The sequence below is a fragment of the Sinocyclocheilus rhinocerous genome, unplaced genomic scaffold, assembly GCF_001515625.1.
Source record: "Sinocyclocheilus rhinocerous isolate Xijiao unplaced genomic scaffold, SAMN03320098_v1.1 scaffold1842, whole genome shotgun sequence".
Taxonomy (NCBI): domain Eukaryota; kingdom Metazoa; phylum Chordata; class Actinopteri; order Cypriniformes; family Cyprinidae; genus Sinocyclocheilus; species Sinocyclocheilus rhinocerous.
The window spans coordinates 104,821-124,613 of record NW_015667292.1 but is presented as its reverse complement, the minus strand read 5'-3'; the positions used below and the strand labels follow the sequence as shown (position 1 = coordinate 124,613).

Sequence of the window (19,793 nt, the reverse complement as noted above, 5' to 3'; positions counted from 1 at the left end):
TTATTTATTAATAAATAATTTATTCCAATTGCCCTAACCCCAGCAAAACATTTATGGGGGACTGTGTAGGCCAGATGGGCTGAATTTTAGCACCAGTCCAGCCCTGATGATTCTCCTCTTTTAGGGCCAGAAAGAAGACCTTCTAATAATAAAACTATTTAAACTAAACTCCTTAAGGGAGCTGTATATGCTCAAAAGTTGTTGCTGCTTCTGGAAACCTATTTGCCTTGACTTCATATATCTGGTGTTAATGTATTTATTCTTTTAATGTGTGGTAGCCTGGAATATTTAGTGTGCATACACACTGTATCTCTGTGTGTTGGAGATTTGATAAAAAAAATAAAAAAAACGAATTATTACTGTTGTAGAAAACGTTGTGGCACCAAGATACACTATGAAGGGGGCCCTTGGGTTTGCTATAGCCCCAGGGCCCTGTGTGTTCTTAATCCGGGCCTGCATACAGAGTGACAACTTTCTTATCTTATGGCCCAACCTATAACAGTGGAGGAGTTGAATATGTGTATTCAATATATATTTATTAGGGCTGGACCAGAATATTCGATTATTCGAATATTCGTTCGGTGGGTTGGCATTCGATTTTCAATTTTGAGGTTCGAATATTCTTCTTTTTTTTTCCGAACACCTGGCATCCCCCGCGAAACGGTTCTCATTCGCGCTTGAATATGAATCGCCCATGAGTGAACGTCGTGAACGTCATGATTCAGTTCATCTGGAAGAGATGAAAAAATGCCGAAGACCTCAGCTGTGTGGGAGCACTTTAAATTGAGTGAGGACAAGACAAAGGCAGTGTGCCAAATATGTGATTTGAAACTGGCCTACCACAACAGCATATCACGTTTGAAAAATCACCTATGACTAGTATATTGTTGGTGTAAAAAACGAGCTGCTTTTATCCACCAGGTTAATCAGTAATTTTACACATGATAAAAACGTGCACTTAATTTGCTTGGAAAATATTTGTGAATACGGCAATCATAAAAAAACGTACAGTAGCCCAGCCTAATAATAATTTGTCTATACTACCGTGTTCTTTATTTATTATAGTTCGTTGAACTTCGTTCATTTATTTTTCGTTCTTCTATTTAAATAGCCTACCCTTTACAGTGTCAGTAATTACTGTGCTGCTAATTTCTGATTTGGGAGTGATTCGTTTGTTAGAAAAATGTTAGGCTACCTTATTAAAAGTATTGCTCTTAACAGACCTGTGTGTTTTGTATCACTAGTGCAGTGTCTGTTCTCGGAGCATATAAGCCCTGCCAGCGTGAGGCGCGCTGTTTCCGGCTCGCGCTGTTCTGTAGTTTATTAAAAGTTTATTAATTCTGAACGTGTCGCATGTCCATATTGCACCAAAATGCGACACTGCACTACCTTGGGTCCGCAGCAGCACACCCGCCACGCTTGAAGTCGATTGGATGAACGGTTCTCGACATAAAAAAATGCAAACAGACAGACACACAGAGATTCCTGCCTTTATTAGAGAGAAGAATATGTTCAGCCCCCTCCCTCCGTAACTTCGAATATTCTGTGTTGATCACTACCGAAGCTTCGAAGCTCAAAAAATGGTATTCGGACCAGCTCTAATATTTATATATTATAATATATATTTCAATATGTATAGCAACTGAAATATACCACTTGTTTCCCAGAAAGGCCCGATGCAATTATGTGAAAGTTGCACATTGGGAGATACTTTATTGCAATGCTGGCCTTAAAGCTTGAACAATTTATTTTTAAAGTTGAAAAAATGCACAGTTGATGGAAACAGATAAAGGATGTATAGTGGATTATAATGGATGTATTAATAATAATCTACAGTATGTATAAAAAACATGTCAGCATGCATATAAACAATCAAACTAAATCACAAGAAAGAGAAAAACTTTATTTCCAAGATTGCACTTGTCTTTCTTTTCAAATTGCTCTGAATGAACCTGTAAGCAATAATTCTGCAATGTTAGGTTGCTCTCCGCTTGCCTGCGGTGCAATTAATATTGACATTTTGTACTATTAGTTAAATGCACACATTTTGAAAACCGAGCCACTCTTTATTTATCTCAAGCCATGGGTATATTTTCGATCAATTTAATTATGTTTTCTTTCAGTGGTTTATCTTCAACAGAAAATGAGAAAATGCGAGAAGGCACTTCCTTTACTGTGTGAATAGTATTGGCATGTCACATCTACCGGCACATTCTCACTGAACTCAAGACGCATCCGATGAGCTGCTAATGGAGCATTAAGTATAGAGAGAGAGAAACAGACACAGCAGTGCTGATTCTCATTTGTGGAATTACAGTATGATATAAATAGAAATATAATATTAGACTTGAGGGTGTAAGAAAACTATTTAAAGCATCAAGAAAACTCTTTTTCTTGCAGTTTATGAGAAGTACATCAGACACACGTTCAAATTTAGTCACTCACCTGAAGTATCCAATAATAAAGATAGCCACTAGAAGAGAGCTGAAGGAAACTGCATAGCCCACTGTGTACATGATGTGCAGCCTTTCGAAAAAGACCTGCTGTGGGGACAAAGACGTAGCGCGTCAAACCACGAGTGATCTCGGTCCATTAAAGAGAAATGACTGTAATGTAGCTTACTCTCTTTTTGTTGGGTTCTGGGGATTTGATGCATTCAGTGTAGTTGACCCAGGTCTTGTTTGAGCTTTCTGCAAGCACCCAAGAACCATTAGAGTCACACCTCCTGTAAGCGTGTCCTGAAAGATTGATAAAAACTTTGCTGAACATGAACTTTGCCGGTTTGGAATTCTAGCATACTGCACAGTATGCTGCCTATTAACTGTAAGAAATAGTATGTGAAACAGTACACATTATCCAACAATAAAAGTTTGAAACTGTAGTAAATGTTATTTAATTTTACATTTTTAATGTTTTTCCCCAAAAAGAAAAGAAAAGAAAAAAAGAAAAGAAAAGAAAAGAAAGGGGTAAAATTGAAGGTAAAACCAATAAAGTTCCATTGTGGGTATTCCATGCATTCAGAAAATGTGCATATGTACATACAGTAGTATACATACTACACACTATGAGTAGTATGGGTAGTATTGTAGTATGTGCTTTCAAACATAGGAGTCACTAATAATATGCACTAATAATGCATAATTTGTCAACCAGTAGAGATTTTGGACTATGTCTCTATCGCAGTTACACGATCATGTGACGTTGCAGTGCTACATGGTCACAAAAATGTATCATTTGCATGCATTTTTAAGCATTGCGGTTAAAAAGCAAGTGATTTTAAGCCATTGAAACACAATCAGCAGCGAATGAAAAATGCGCACATGAGGACGGTGCTCATAGAGTGCAGAGTATTGAAGTGAGTTATTTTTTTATTATTTTTTAACGATTAAATACACACTTGTATGTATCAAAATGCCTGTCTTTTCAAGTATCCTCGTAAACAATCATTTAGGTCCTAAATGAAAGCAAACAGCTGAGACAGAAAACGTGTAACAGTATATTGGATCAGTGCAGCTCTTAAGTCTGTCATTCATGTTAATCAAACAACAAAAGAGAGAAAATCTCTCACTGCTCTTGACTAAAATCACTTTTGTAACTTTAATAAGAAGAAATATATGTTTAATTTACACAGTGAGGAATATGCAGTGTTTTATACATTTGATTACTTTTATTGATTTATTTGTTCTACTGTATTTTTTGTCCTATTACTTGTAATTAGTTTCTTATTTAATCACTGACTTTTACTTGTCTTCAGTAAGCTTGAGTTTGTTTGTTTTTAGGCTATTTTTAGGCTTTTAGGCTAGTATTAGTTTTTTGTGATATTGACACTGGTGACAAGAATCATGAAATTTCGATGGTATCAAAAATGTTGATATCATAAAGCATTATTTAAAGCAAAAATAGCTACATCATGATATATTACTGTGAAAAAAAATTACTCATTTCGTGATATAAGATTTTGTTCATATCGCCTAATACAGAGTATTATTAGTGAATAAGACCCGATCTCATACTGGGTTAGACGTCATATTGATTGTAACACAGATGAAAATGAGGCTTTGAGGGATAGATTTACAGTCTTTACATTGTATAAAAGTCCTAGATCATGTAATTTTCACAACTTTCAAAACTGTTTTTGAGTTTTTGTCTACTGAGGTTTTCTTTTTTTGGAAAGACGTTTCATCAGCTAAACATTCGCTACGCTGTTAAAAAACTGTACAATCCATTATGTGCACTGTACTTTTATCCCTCACAGCCTTGTTTACTTTCCTGTCAAAAATTAAATATTGTGCTACCCTGACCAAGGTACGGAAGCCCTAAGAGGCCATAAACTATTGTTATGATTCTTTCTGGTTTTCTCTTGATGCACGACTTATTTTTCTCATTATCTCAAAATAACAAAAGTTGTTTTTCTCATGATGTCTGACCCATCTGACAGCAGCACTATAGACTAAGTTACTTCTGCTACTTCTGAATAAATAAAGCAGTAATTATGTCATCAAATCAAATCGAGTCTGTTTTGATCAGAAGCTGTCCTACATGTAATGGTCAGATGGCCTACTGAATATGACTAATAAAAATCACAAACAAATTATGTAATTTGTTTTGTTTTGTTTTGTAAATAAAGTGAAGGCATTCAGCCTCCACTTGCATTGTTGAATGCTCTGTTATTAGACTGTCTCTGAAAAAAATCAGTAATTGATTAGACTATGTGTATTTTTTTTAGACTTTGGGCCCTCTTTAAATAACAAAGAAAAAATATTGCGCCAGACTTTAGACCAGGTTTGAGTTGGTCTATGGCGCAGTCTATTTTCAGCTCCTCAAAATAGCAACGCGCCAGCAATGTGCCTGAACACACCTCGTTTTCAGACCAGCATGCCCACAGGCGCACAAATGGGCACAAATGCATTTGCTATTTAAAAAACGTGGCGCAGGACGGGAAAATGAGAAGAACTGCGTCGGGCTAAAACTAGCAAAAACACTTGCGCCGCGCCTTGCGCCTCATTGCGCCGGGTGTATGATAGGGCCCTTTATTATTAAGTGAAGCAACCTTTTTGCTGAAATATCCACAACATTAACAACAAATAAGAGCACACATTTTATCTATCGATCAGATGTGTGGGAACATTGTGTTCGTCACTGTAGCAACAGCAGACTCTTGTGCATTTTGTTTCAGAATTAAACAATAATTATAAAATAAAAGCAACTTTTGATATGTTGAAATAACAAGAAAATTACTTTGTGATAACGAGAAAGAAAAATATCTATAACAATCCACAGTCTCTTAGGGAGTAAGTAAAAAGGTCTATTGAATTGATTATTTTTTATTTGTATTATCTACAACCTCAAAACCAGTTCAAATACCTTTTATATCAACCCATATTATAGACTTCTTATTTGCGTATGAGTGTTGTCAGTTGTTCCTACATTTAAAGCTCAAATTAAGAAATATTACAGCTAACAATCATGCATGTTAACAACTGGCAGAAAAAAATAAGGATGATGAGAAATCTTTCAAACCTGCATGGTTGAAATCATAGATGTATCTGGGGCAGGGGGTCTTGGTCAGAGTTCCAGGGAAGCCTTGTGGCCAACATATCAGACCATCCCACTCTGGGACGCACACACCAACTGAGAGCAGAACAGTTTCAGAGCAGAGATGTCAATTCACCAAAGGGCAAGATATGACACGTAAAATCATAGAATCTTGCAGCATAATGTGACACCTAGCTAATTTTCTTTCCTTCCTGATCTTTAGAGTAGATTCTATAGCAAGATAAACATGAAATGAGCTATAGTAAAAGCCCAGTATGAAACTGTCATACATCCTTCCCATCTCCAAATGAATCATGCTTTCCTTTGGATAAATATCTGCAAAATTAAAAAATATCACTTGTAGTATCATCTGAACACCTACGGGGGATGTCGGGCATGGATATTGGATTATATCCAACTGGCATGGCCAAACATGAGCACCCACAAGGTGGCCCACACTGCCACATAATGCAGAGGCAACAAGTGTGCTTGTGTAATAAATTAATTGTTTAATTACATTATGAATACTGAACTTGATCAATGTACTTATCATTTTGTGCTAAAACAATCGAACAATTTATAACTATCACAATGACTGTAATGATTTCTGTTGAAATAAAAAGATGCTGAATTGATGCAATTAATGTCATATAGTTGAAGACATTGAATAAATCAGCAGAGGTTTCAACAGAGTCAGTCCAGCAGCTGCAGATTTCTGCCAGCATCAGACCACATAAGCAATGAAGCGTTAAGTTTGAAAACATTAGACAATGAAGTGCTTTCAAACTGTTCATTCGGAATGATTTAAAAAAAATTATTGTGCAGTTCTGATACTATTTAAAGTCAAAATGAATCAGTAATTTGTTATCCATTAACGTGACATTTCTAAGTGAAACATTAAACAAGAAGACAATGTAAGATGGGACTTGAGTTCATCCATCAGGAAAAATGATGCAAAATCATGAAAACTCCTGAAACGCAGCTTGAACATCTTGACATGTCAGCATGCCAGGTTCAATTATTACACAACCTCCTGGTCGCAGGAACATGCAATGTAACTACAACCTTCTGTTATTTCAAATTTGTGCATTTACAAATTTTTGGGGTCATAACAGTTTAAAAGTGTGATCACATTAGTGAGATTTCAGATAAATTTTATGGGCAAAAAAGTCCATTGTCTTTTGTCAATAGTGTAGCAATATATGAAACACAGCTCACAGAAAAGTCACTTTCAAACCAAGTAGAGGTCTGCACGGGACTATTTTTTTAGTCCCGCTCCCGCAAGGTTATATTCCACACCCACCCGCTGCCGCTATATATTCACTCTTTGTTCACCCGCTGTCCGCTTGGAATAATTTTCTTGCCGACCCGACCGTTCCCGCTAAATTTAGATCTCGTTTTCATTTAAAATTATAGGCTAAGCAAAATATAAACAAAACCGAGTTGACCGTCCTTCAAGGACAGAGCATCCACAATTTGCTCCTTGCTTGTTCTGTCTGAGGGCCGTATATTTACCACAGGTACAGCCTGCACTGAGCATCGTTATGCACATGTTGCGCACAGACCCCGCAAATAAAACGCGTGACGCAGAAAGCATGCGTGCAGCACGTGTATAACAGTCCGAGTGCAGGCTGTACCGGTGGTCAATAAGAATAAAGTGCAGAAATGCAGTTCTGAATGAACGTCGGGAACGGGATATTGTTAGACCGCCAACTCCCGTTCAAATTACACCAGAGTTACCGACCGCTACCGCGTTTTATTCGGGAATTTAATCCCGCAGCGCAAAAAATCTGGTCGGGTCGCGGGAATGCAGACCTCTAAAACCAAGCAGGTTTCTGTTGGCCAATGAGTTAAATTCACATGACCAACCTGTTGCTAAATCTGAAATCTTTTGCCCTCACACAAGATTGCATGGATTCCTATAGAAATGACAATGGTAAATGTGACAGCACATTAAGCTAATATAATTACATTTTAGGAACATGTTAAAACATTATTATAAACTACACAAAGGATCTTAAAGGTCTTCATTCACGCCAAATTAATTAAAAAAAATCCTAGTTTAATGTTTAATTGTAAAAGGATGTTTAGCACATCCACTAAAACAGGCAAAAATTAAAAATTGATTTTGATATTTTAAGCATAAAAACATCAGATTGTTCTTTTGTTATCTCGTACCCTAGGTGATGTCACCTGCTGACCTCTCTTTAGAAAATATGTATTACATATGTATTAATAAAGTAAGGTAAATTTGAATTTACGTTAACTTATGTTGGCAGACGTAAGCTCAGAAACCAAAAGAACACATGCACATTATAAAATTAGTCATAATTACACTAAACATTTCTCCTAGTGCAAATTAGCTCTAATCAATCCAGACGTGTTGTCATGCACCAGTATGAAAACTAAACATGCTTTGTACTGTAGATAGCAGTCATTGCACCCACGTCCTCTGCACATAATTTCCTTGAATTACACATAACCCAATAACCTATGACGTTAAGATTAAAGGGAGATGGGAGTAAGCCAAATCAATATTTTTTAGTTGCCAGGTCACTACTGATAAAACAGCCAGGAAGCCCATTATAATGAGTCATCTCCAACAGCTTTTTTCCCTGTTCTGCCTTATCACTTGTGACAAGTTTATAATGAAGCTAAATTAATTAACAAACTGTGCAGTGCCTAACCAAGAGTTGCCCCTAAGAAAGGTCTTGAAGGAGTCTCATTAGCTGTACGCCTTCATTTACATCAACAAACCTCATGTGACTGAGCTGACTCATTCAAGCTTTATGCAAAACATGTTTTGGCAGAGATGCTGATGGTCATACTTCTGGTGAATATGTTACTATTTCTAGATGAACTGTGGTGCACAACAACAGTAGTTGAAGCGGAGAATTGAAAAGGACACTTAATTAAAAGCTGTGTGAAAGAAACGTAGAGTGGAAACTAGGGATGTAACGATTAACCGCGAGCCGGTTGAAAATCGATTCAAATATGTGACGATTCAAATCAGTTGAGATGCTAAACAAATCGCGATTCAATTAGGGGTAGGGGTTTATATGAATGTATGTCTGAGGGGAACTTAAAGTCAAATCATTCTGTTTTTGCTTCAAATTTCAAAATTATACAACCAAATTTTAAATGGAAAAAGCACAGACAAAGCCTTATTTTGTTTATATGAAGAGATTTTTTTATTTGTGTTACTTATTTGATTTGGGGCTTGTTTTAAAATTTCAATTTAGTTTTGTTATTTACATTTACATTAGCCTATATTTAAATTTTGTTATTTAGCAGACGCTTTTATCCAAAGCGACTTTCAAATGAGGACAATAAAAGCAATCAAAACCAACAAAAGAGCAATAATATGCAAGTGCTATATTAGTATATTATTATAGTGTTATATTTCAATTTCACAAAGAAACGTGCAGCATTTTGTCCAAGCAATAATAAAAGAACACATTTAATTTATAATTTGTCTTAAATCTCATTTTGTAAAAAAAAAAATCGTGAATCAAATCGAATCGTGAAATCAAAATCGTGAATCGAATCGTGAGTTGAGTGAATCGTTACATCCCTAGTGGAAACGGTATCTACCTGTAGGGTCGTCTGTGGAGATCTTCTGTAGACACTGCAGCTTCGCATCCAGCAGCATCTGCACCTGTTCTTCAGCTGTAATCTCATCTTCACCTGCCTGTCCAAAACAAAATGCTCGTTTTTATTTCTTCATTGTGTACTGAATCTTCTAAAGCCATCAGATAGCTTTATCTGAGGATGTTATTTGCAAATGTCATTTTATTTTCCAATCTCGGGATCAAGGCATATTTGAGATCAATTAGGAAACTCCATTGATTCACAAATCAGATTTAAAGTCTCTTTCTCACTCAAAATGATCATATTGTGCTTTTTGTCATTTCCTTTTACTTTCATTGTATGGAAAACAACAGATCTGAAATTCGCTGCTAAAAAATGTTTCTTGGAAAAAAAGAATTTCAAACACTTTTGAGTGGATGAGAAAATAATGACAGATTTTTTAAAAAAGGTCCATAAAAATAGTCTTCAGTTATCAAAAGAAGAGTGCATTATGTAAAACTGAGTGTGTGTTGGTGTGGTTAATAAAGGGTTAGTGGTGACTTTCTCTCTCCGTCTCATTTCGGGTTGCTTAAATGAGTCTGCAAGGGAGTGAGAAGAGCTGAACTTCTAAATACCCTGAGGAGATAAAAGAAATTAAAAGATTCACTCTCTGTAATGATGAAAGAAAGGTTTTCAATTAATGTAAAAGTGTATTAGAAGGGTATTGGAGCCATAATTTCTACCTCAATTAAAGTCATTTTCTCAGTCATGCAAAGCAAAGATACAGTTGCGAGCATTGTAAATTTAGCATTGTGCAGGAGGATACTGCTGGAACAAAAAATTTAATTTGTTATGAAATATAACATGAATTAAAGCTTAATGGAAATGCATCCATTAATCTCTTACCTTTGTATTTTTTACATTTAATAAAAGTGGAATGGACCTTGCCATATTTAAGATGCCATATTTAATTTGACATGCATGAAAGCCTGGCTGTGAGAGATGGAAGTGCAGCCTGATCACTTGGGTTTAAAGTCCTAAGCCCTTAGTAGGTCACATCAAATCTCGCAATCCAATTTTTTGTCTTTTCTGTGATTAATCGCATTGTTATGCACAAAATTCAATAATAAATTCAAAAGTAGTGTATTGCACACTTTTTTTCATTTAAAAGTACTGCTATATGAACAAAAGTGCAATAACATTTGGTTTGCAAACACTTTAAACAAATAAGGTGCTTTTTTTTTACAGCTGTAGGCTATTCCTTTTACATAGTAGCAGTTAAAATATTTCTTGTAAACCTCAACTTAAACATTAATGTAATCAAGTTAAATATAAAACCAAAGCTATTTGTCACTGCCAGGGCATTAACGTTTTTATAGAAAATATTTTATAGTTTGTTATAGAAAAACAAGTTATGCTCAGAGTAGAGGTGCACCGATTGACTGGCCAGTGATCGGAATCGGCCGATTTTTAGCATGACCAGCCCGGATCGGTGTCAGTCTCACGTCTTGCCGATTCCGAGTCAATCCTTTTATTGCCAGCGGCGCCGGCAATGACGTCACAGCCACGCGCACACTCACAGTCGCGTGTAAACATGTCGTTTCGCTTGAGAATGATTCTAATTGTAATTGCATTTAGTGTAAACGGCGACTGATAATGTATTTATGTCGTTCCAGATGAGGCTTGCACAGCCTGAGTGAGTGTGTGAGAATTTGAGAAAGACAGCACACGCAAAGTAACTCACAGAAATGTATAGATGCATTCTGCAGTAGAAAAAAAAAAGATATTTACAAAATATAATTTAGGAAAGCAACATTATACGGCCATGATGTTTCCACGAATATCATTATCAACACGATTGCATAGTGTTATACAATAGTATTTCAATAAACAAGAAGTTAAAATTAAGTGACTTCGATTTTAGACAAAATATTGACTGTTTTTGCTCAATTTCGCTGACGAAAATAGTTCTGATCAAAGCCACAGCAGGACTGTTGTCACTTGCCCCGTTTCTGAATGAATCAACCGTTTGAATGAATCGGTTAAATGAATGAATAAATGACTCACTTATTAAAACAGACATTTGCCGCCACCTACTGGTGGTTTAGTCATATTTAAAAGTATCATTGCATTTTTTCAACATTTATTTGTATGCTTAAAAAATATGTAAAACATTAATCTTATAAAATTATTTATGCATTTGAAATTTTGCAGTGTAAATGCATTTATGGCACCTCAGCTTCATCAAACTGTCTGTGTAAATGCATCTAATGCCACTTCAGATGCAGCTTCTGTTTCCTCAGCAGTGAAAGGATAGAGTTTGTTAATACTAATTTGAAATTTCATTTGAATGGTAACAACTCTACAGTTTCTTATTATTCTAACTGAATTACTTTAAACAAAGTAAGAATTTGATGTGAAAGATGGCATTTAATAAGGTTAGAGTAAAAAATGACCATTTATAAACATATCTTAGAAAGAAAATCAGAATCGGCAAAAATCAGTATCGGCAGGTCACACTTCCAATAAATCGGAAATCGGAATTGGTCAAGAAAATTGCAATCGGTGCATCTCTAGCTCAGAGTCCAGAGCCTCGATCATAACATTATAACAGGCACCTTCTGAGTAGAGACCTGCACTATCATGGGACCCGTGGGACCCAACGCAACAGAGTGCAGCGCGGGACAACACTTGATGGGCGAGTGCAGGTGCGGGCAGTTAGAGACTTGTGTGTGCGGGATGCGGGAGAATAAGGGTGTACTCACACTAGGCAATCTTAACCGTGTCCGAGTGCGTTTGACCCCCAAAGCCCGGTTCGGTTGATTAGTGTGATCGCTCCGTGCCGCACCCGGGCAGTAGCCCCTCACTGCAGAACACAAGATCCAGGGGGTCCACATCTAGGGGGTGGAGATGGGTGGGTTTAGGGAGGGGGGGGTGGAGAAGGGTAGGTTTAGGTATATGTAAGGTGGGAGGAGTTGGATCTGGATCCAACCTCGCCCCCTGGATCTTGTGTACTGCAGTGAGGACCAACTCCACTCGGGCGCGGTTCCTTTAGCTGTCCCTGGCTTGGTTGGAAGAGGTGGGCCAGAGCGCGGTTCAGTTGGCTTGGGCGCGGTACGCATGTAGTGTGAGTGCTAACCGCGGCGGAGCACGGAACTTCTGATACCTGCAGCATGATTGCGTAAACATTTCTGAGCGGCAAAAGTGACAGATCTGTAAAGCAATATATTGTGAGAGGGCCGTGTGTTACCGGGTCCCAAACGACTCAAAATAATAAACCACAAAGTTAACAAAACGGCACTCCACTTCTATAGTCTTAGGCCCATCCCAAATGCTCTCATTGGTTGAGATGCGTGATGACACCCATCCCAAGCCAGTACTGATCAACATCCCACCCCTCCTGTGACCCATGGTTTGTCTGTATGTGAATTCAGAGCCAGTGAGCAACGGACTTTCAAAATAACAATAATAATAATAATAATAAAACTGCGTTAATACGCAATAAAATAATTGTCGGCATTAATTAATTAATGCATTAACGTCCTAAATAACGCGTTAACTTGCCCAGCCCTAATATATATATATATATTGTGAAAATGTGTGTGAAATGTTTTGAATTGAACTATTCACAGCTTAAATATACAACTGTGTTGGATTTCAGCCACTAAAAATGCATGCCCTGAAAATACAATGCATTAAAATGCAAGCACTGTTAATGCAATACATTATTTTTTTCAGTTAGTGCAATTCAACAAGCTTTTTTGATTCAAAGACATTTGTCATTATTTTTCTTACATACAGGTGGACTGTCTGGTGGTTTTCCAGCAGTATACAATTTAATAATAGCCATGCAGCTTTCTTGACGTTCATCAAGCAACACTGTGAGACTGCTGACAGTGTTCTAGTCAGATGGGCAAACCTGCTTGTGCATTTCAAATACCTAAAGTGAGTCAAAAAAACATATCTAAACAATCAATAAGTGATTAAAGCTTAGAATGGAAACTATTTTGAGATTGATCGGTTACAATATATGTCCTCCAATTTGGCACATGAAGATAATATGTCTGGAAGCGATTACATTACCGAAAACTGGGTAGGAGTTTACAATTGTATTACTTCATTATAAAACCCTGTCTGTATTGCACATACATATGGCAAAAATACACCATACAGCTATCATTCAAATGAAAATCTGAGAAATAAGCTTCCTACATCTTTTTGCTAGGACATCACGTTTATTTTTGAATCTTAGTGCCATTTAAACTGAATTTTGCATGATTAGTGCTGTTCATCTCAAAAGCGATACATCATACATTTTCACTACAGCTGATTTTTATGTCAAAGCAGGAACTGAGAGAAAAGCATGTTCACTGTAAAAAGTGTAAATGTGCACTTTGGCACCACTTCTACCGGATTGACCCTTAAGATGGCTTTGGTGAAACCTGTTGAACTCAGGATGATTCAGTCAGTGATTTATGAGGCATTTCTATGATAAATAAATAGTAAATAAAAAATGGCTTGAATACACCCACTTACAGTAGATCAGTGGTTCTCAACCAGGGAGTCAAACTTGCAGGAAGGCCACAGGATAACTTATTTAAATTATTATTTTAATGTATTAAAAATCAACTCTAATCAAAGTTGAAATGCAAAAAAAAAACAAAAAAAATGCAATCAATCAATGTAAACAAGCAGATTCACAATGTAAACATCAGAATTACCTGAAATATTGTCATCTTTGCTGAGAATATAAAATTAGGGAATATCTTGTATATCGCAATACTGTTAAAAGTTTAACTTTATAAAGACAGTAAGCCAATTTCACTCATATCTCATGGCTATGACAGCTGATTTCAAATCCCAATTTCATATGCGTGACTGCTCTGTGAAGAGCGTCAAAGGTTTCTTTTCGATGAGATGAGCACTGTAGCCAATCAGCACCGAACACAATGAACACAGTCAGAGTTGTTTCACATTAAACTCAAAACACTGGGGTATTCGTTCACACTTGTGAATCTTAAGTCTGTGCATTAAGTCTTGGAGTTTAAATGCAAACTAAAAGAACTGCCACTTAATGTAATGTGCAATAGGTTTCTTTGTTCATCATGTGTTTCTTTGTTCTTCAAAGAATTCACTTTGTTATTGCAATAATACTACTTGTAGGAACTTTGCACTTTCTTTTTTATATACCATTGATGTTACTTTTGTGTTAATTTAGTAAAAAGCTGCAAGTGGCCACTATATCTACATTTTCTTTTAACTAGTGTTGATTTTAAATAGCTTGTATATATTTTGTAACAATATAGCTATCCTGATCATACTGTATTTTCTTCACGGGGGCAAATAGGGCTGGGCGATTTTCCAAATTTTGACGATAATTAACCCCATGAAAAGACATGATCTGGATAGAACAGATATAATTACAAAGCACATACCAGCTGTTTACTGCAAAATCAACACTGGGGGTGGATGGATGGTGGGCCTTCGAGTCAAAAGATTGTGAACCACTAATCTATAACACATTCAGATGTAACTTTTTAATTTACTGTAGATGTGCAACATGTAGCACATTTTTTAGATGATTCTCACAGGCCGAGCACATTTATGCATGCATTAATGACTTGCTAATTTATAACTGTAACTTGCTGGCAATGTAGTGGGAATAAGTTTCAGTTGTTTAAAGGTAATAATTAACATGCACAAGACATGCAATATGACAAAGCTGAACCTCATGAAAAATTAATCTTACAAAGCATTCCTAGTTTAACTGTGTTGTGCTGATAACTGCACAATTGTGATGGTGTTGCAAATAACATACAGTAGCATATATTCAGGATGATTAAAAAGGGTGCATTAAACAGAAATCATTCTGCAAAACAAAACACAATTAATTTAGTTAATTAATGCATGAACAAATGCACATGCCACTGAAGTGTGTTTTTGTGTCATTTCACCCACTGCACAGGTCTATATGTGCTCACTTGAGTGACTGCATTTACTGGTCTGGAATGACAGAACAAGAGTGAACAATGCTTCAACAACATATAATGGCAAGCTAAAAAAAATGCATATTGCATAGATTCCATACCCACTGTAAAAAAAAAAATGGAAATGTGCAGTTGTTACCTTATTTCCACTCAATATGGTCAGGTTGATTCAGTTATATTAAATAATAAAATGCACATGCCACTGAAGTGTGTTTTTGTGTCATTTCACCCACTGCACAGGTCTATATGTGCTCACTTGAGTGACTGCATTTACTGGTCTGGAATGACAGAACCAGAGTGAACAATGCTTCAACAACATATAATGGCAAGCTAAAAAAAAATGCATATTGCATAGATTCCATACCCACTGTAAAAAAAAAAATGGAAATGTGCAGTTGTTATCTTATTTCCACTCAATATGGTCAGGTTGATTCAGTTATATTAAATAATGTTATTGAATTAAATTCACATGAGGCACATTGTAGGTCACCTGACAACACATTTTTATAGTGCAGGCAGTAGCAACTCTTTATAAAGTATTATCAGGATTATTAGTTTAGGAGAGACTATAAGGGCTGTGAAACACACCAAGCATTTATCAAAACATCCACTGTTCCATTCCATTTCTCAGAGGCAGATATTAGGGATGAGGATTGCAGCTTTCATGCAAAAAAACAAAAAAACAAACAAAAAAAAACATGGCGTTGGCTGTGCACTTACATCTGAATCATAGTTCAGTCAATATCTGACTGCATTTTAAAAATGTTTTGTCTGCATGAAAAACATGCTTCATGTGGATACATCTACACTGAATCAGCTGGCTTTATTCAGCAAAAGAGAGTTTAAGGATCAGATTAAGAAGAAAGCCTCATTTGCACCTTATTGAGTTGTACCATGTAGTTTTAACAAAATATAGCAGAAGGGCCATTCCCATTTAAACTTTGATTTTGAATGAAATGTAAAAAACATATACAAGTTTAAAAATATATATAATAATAAAAAAGGGCAGATCGACAATCAAAATAAATAGACTGATACCCATACATATATGAATACATACATATACATAATGTGTTTAAAGTGTTTAGATAAAGTGTATGGTAAAATGCTGAAGTTGAAATCAAACACTGACAGGTCTGCAATTGTTCAGTCAAATCGAGTCCCAACTTTTGCAGATAGTTTGCTTTAATGAACTTTCTTTCATTATCGTGTAGCCTACCATAAAAACGCAAAAAGGAATTCGCATAAAACATCACAAAACACGTCTTAAACATGTATATGCAGTATGCACTATTGAGTTGTTTCAGTGTTTAACATTTTTAACGGTTAAAGAAAAAAACTGTCATGACACACCTGTATCGACCCAGTGTCTTACCTGAGCATCAGCTAATGTCCAGAACAGAATCACTTTGGCGAAGTTCCACAGGAGACAATCCCTCATGTTTCTGAGGTGAAGCTTTTGTCGAGATAACAAGCAGTCTTCTTCCCTTAAGACTTTGTGTATCTCCTCACACCCCCCAGCGACCATGATCTGCTCATGTCATCAGTGAAAAACATCGTTAATTCTCCCCGAAATCTTTTCTTCAGTTTCGAATAAAAAGCACTGAATCACAAGACGTCGTTGTTCTTTGAAGTTCAAATACGTTCACATCTCCTTCACAGAAAAAAAGCGTAACTTAAAAGCAAAGCGGCTGAAAGTTTGCAAGTGTACTCCGCGAAGAAATCCCCTCGGTCAGTTCTGCTGACGGACTCACAGTGAGTGAGATGAGGCGCTTGAATGAGAGACGCTCCTCCCGTCACAAAAAGCGAGCGTCTCACTCTCACTAACGATGGGCGGATCGATCTCAAAACATCTATAGTAGGCTAGCCTATTGAGTTTATCGCGATGATTGGTCCTTCTCACATCAATAATATCGACACTAAGTGTTTTAACTAGTGCGTTCTTCCTTTATTTATAAATTTTTTTCTCGAAAATGAATGTGTATCAAGAGCGCGAAAGTGAAAACATGAATCATATGAACAAACAGTTGTATAGGTTAGGAACTATTTGTCCTTCCGCTCATCTCTCAACACAGAAATACGGACGCAGTAATAAGCAGCGCTTACTCGTCATGTCTTCAAAGTTGAGACAGAAATAACGTCTTTAACTTTCTGTAAGTTGTTAAATGATTCTTCGTGTTCTGTAATTGATGTTAATAAATTAAATACTAATGATGGCTTCCAAATCATATTGTTAATTACCCAGTTTATCCTCCAACAGGTCATTTCAGTGGAAATCTGCCAAACCTATGATTTTCTTTCCTCTGTCTGTGGAACAAAAGCTGAAAAAATGTTAGGCAGAATGTTCGACATTCACTTTTGCATCACTTTTCCACACAATGAAAGTGAACGAGGCTCTTCTTTTCTAGGGAGCACAAAAGGTCAGCATGGTGATCAACAAGCTTGTGTTATGTAGGGTGACCATAAATTCTCTTTTTCCCGGACATGTCCTCTTTTTGTACCTTAAAAAATGCATCCGGCCGGGATTTCTAAATCGCCCAAAATGTCCCGGATTCGGCTTTTGCTTTCTACAGTTGCCATTCATTGTGTGCGGTTTTGTATAAGAGCCCTGCGAGGGACTGTTTTTTGCATTCTATGATAAGACTGGATGTTAAGTTTTGTGAAGGAGGGCCACTGAAGCTTTTTAGCTGCATTTTTTATAAATATGCATAACAGTGACTGTAAAATATGTATTTTAGGTATGGAAATGACATATTTTGAGGGATATGGTCATTGCGCTACTTTGGGCGCTACTTTAACCACCAACAAACCACACCCCAATCCCCCCGCCCCGTCCGCACCCACTGTCCTCTTTTTGGAAAAATAAAATATGGTCACCCTAGTGTTATGATTTACATTAAGTGAACATACTTCAGGCATTCAAGTATATTTTACTGTTAATAAACTAAATTACTAGTAACCCTATCCATACTCAACTAATTTATGCATATGTTATGAGGAAAACCGCTCATGAGGAAAAAGTACTGCCTGCAGGCAGGATGTCAATATAATGTCAGGTTGACGTTGGACATGATGTCAGACATACATTGCATTTTAGTTGAGAATGAAAATCGGGTTGATGTCAGTATTTGACACCAATTTGACATTGACTTAGCATTGGATTTTGATTACACAACCTAAAAACAACAAATATCAACGTCAGCTGATGTCAGTATTTGACATCAAATTAACATTGACATGAGACGTTGAATTGACATAGAATTTTGGTCACCCGACATCGCAACCAAAATTTAACCAAATATCATTGTCTTATGACATTGTGTGCCTGCTGGGCTGTGACTCAGTAATAGTACCAGATGGTAATGTGAAAAAGGTACTGTCCTGTAACCTAAGGTTCTTTCAAAATAAGCAGGGTCCATCTCTGCATCCACCTTAAGGCTCTTACTAAACTTCTTTGGAACTGCTGGCTTTATACATGAGATGTGTGGTATATTCTGCTTTGTTATCCGATTGTTCAAACCACAGGGAGGTTCAGCGAAATGAGTAACTCATAAGTAAAATCACCAAATTAGTGTTCAGGAAGCTGCAAATAAGATTAAGTTGTGGACCTGTCCATGGTGCTGAAACACCAACTAGCAAATCCAATTCCCATTTGACTGCTTATTTAGCAGCATCTTTTATTCATTTCACTACAACAATTCTACATTTCAATAAAATATAGGTGAAATAGCCTATTATAAGAGGAATTTAATAATGCAGTCTAGAAATGAAACCCTGTGTAGTAAAACGTGTGGTTAACCATTATAAAAAGGAATCCTGTGGAGCAAAACGCCAACACATTTTCTCACACAGCACACTAGATATTCAGAGCAGCCTTGAGGATTCAGCATAACTCTTATCGTTTGGATTCAATCTCTTTGAAGAGGAAGCAACAGGCCACCGCTTAACCATTTCAGAAACTGAGCTCACATTCGGTTTTCTCTTTTTGACTTCATCCAAAAGCTAAAAATATTTAATGAAAGACAGCTTATCTACATTTGTGAGATGTTATGTGAATAAAAGCCACATTATGGATGATGACAGGGAATAAATCAGCTTCATTTCTCTGTCAGGTTTGAGAGGAAGTTTAATATAACAATCTCAGTCCAATTACTCAGGGTCTCAGGTGGAGATTGTAACTTTTATATCAGTCACAAAAGACACATTTGATACAGCTGGTATTTATTCATATGTCCATATTCATATTAATCACATCACTAATCATCACCACTGATATGTAAGCAAGAAATGCACAGAGTAGTCCACTACTATGAAGCATCTTTCTGACCATGCTCTGTCCATTTTTTGTGTGTGTAAATAAAAGCTGCTCAAAGAACAATATTTACATATGTATTGCTCTTTTGTTTACATGATATACAGTATTTGCTTTTGCTGAATATATTATTATTATTTTTATTTATTTTTTGCATTTACGTATATACAAGTAATCTAAGAAGAATCTATCAAGGCCTGAATTTTCTACTTTGAAAAATTCACACTCTGCTTTTCATTTTCTTTGTGCCACTGTTGCAATTTCATCTTTATTAATTTTGCCTAAACCTAAAGGATTTACATGCAAATTAGCACAGAGAAATATATTCAATTCAAATTCCACAACAATCTCATAACCATCTTCTGTTTCTAATTGAGTGAACAATCATT

At 36.4% G+C, this 19,793-nt stretch overlaps 1 protein-coding gene across 1 annotated transcript in view; it reads right to left on the bottom strand.

Annotated features, from left to right (window-relative positions):
• pth2ra (parathyroid hormone 2 receptor a) overlaps positions 1-17,154 on the bottom strand; it is an 88,816-nt gene extending 71,662 nt beyond the window's left edge. The window contains exons 1-5 of the mRNA XM_016545342.1: positions 16,468-17,154; positions 9,130-9,226; positions 5,521-5,631; positions 2,623-2,738; positions 2,446-2,543 (exon numbers count right to left, since the gene is read on the bottom strand). Of these exons, the coding sequence (XP_016400828.1) occupies positions 2,446-2,543; positions 2,623-2,738; positions 5,521-5,631; positions 9,130-9,226; positions 16,468-16,620 (575 nt within the window). The 5' untranslated portion in view covers positions 16,621-17,154. The remainder of the gene's footprint in view (positions 1-2,445; positions 2,544-2,622; positions 2,739-5,520; positions 5,632-9,129; positions 9,227-16,467) is intronic.
• Positions 17,155-19,793: the final 2,639 nt, after the last annotated feature.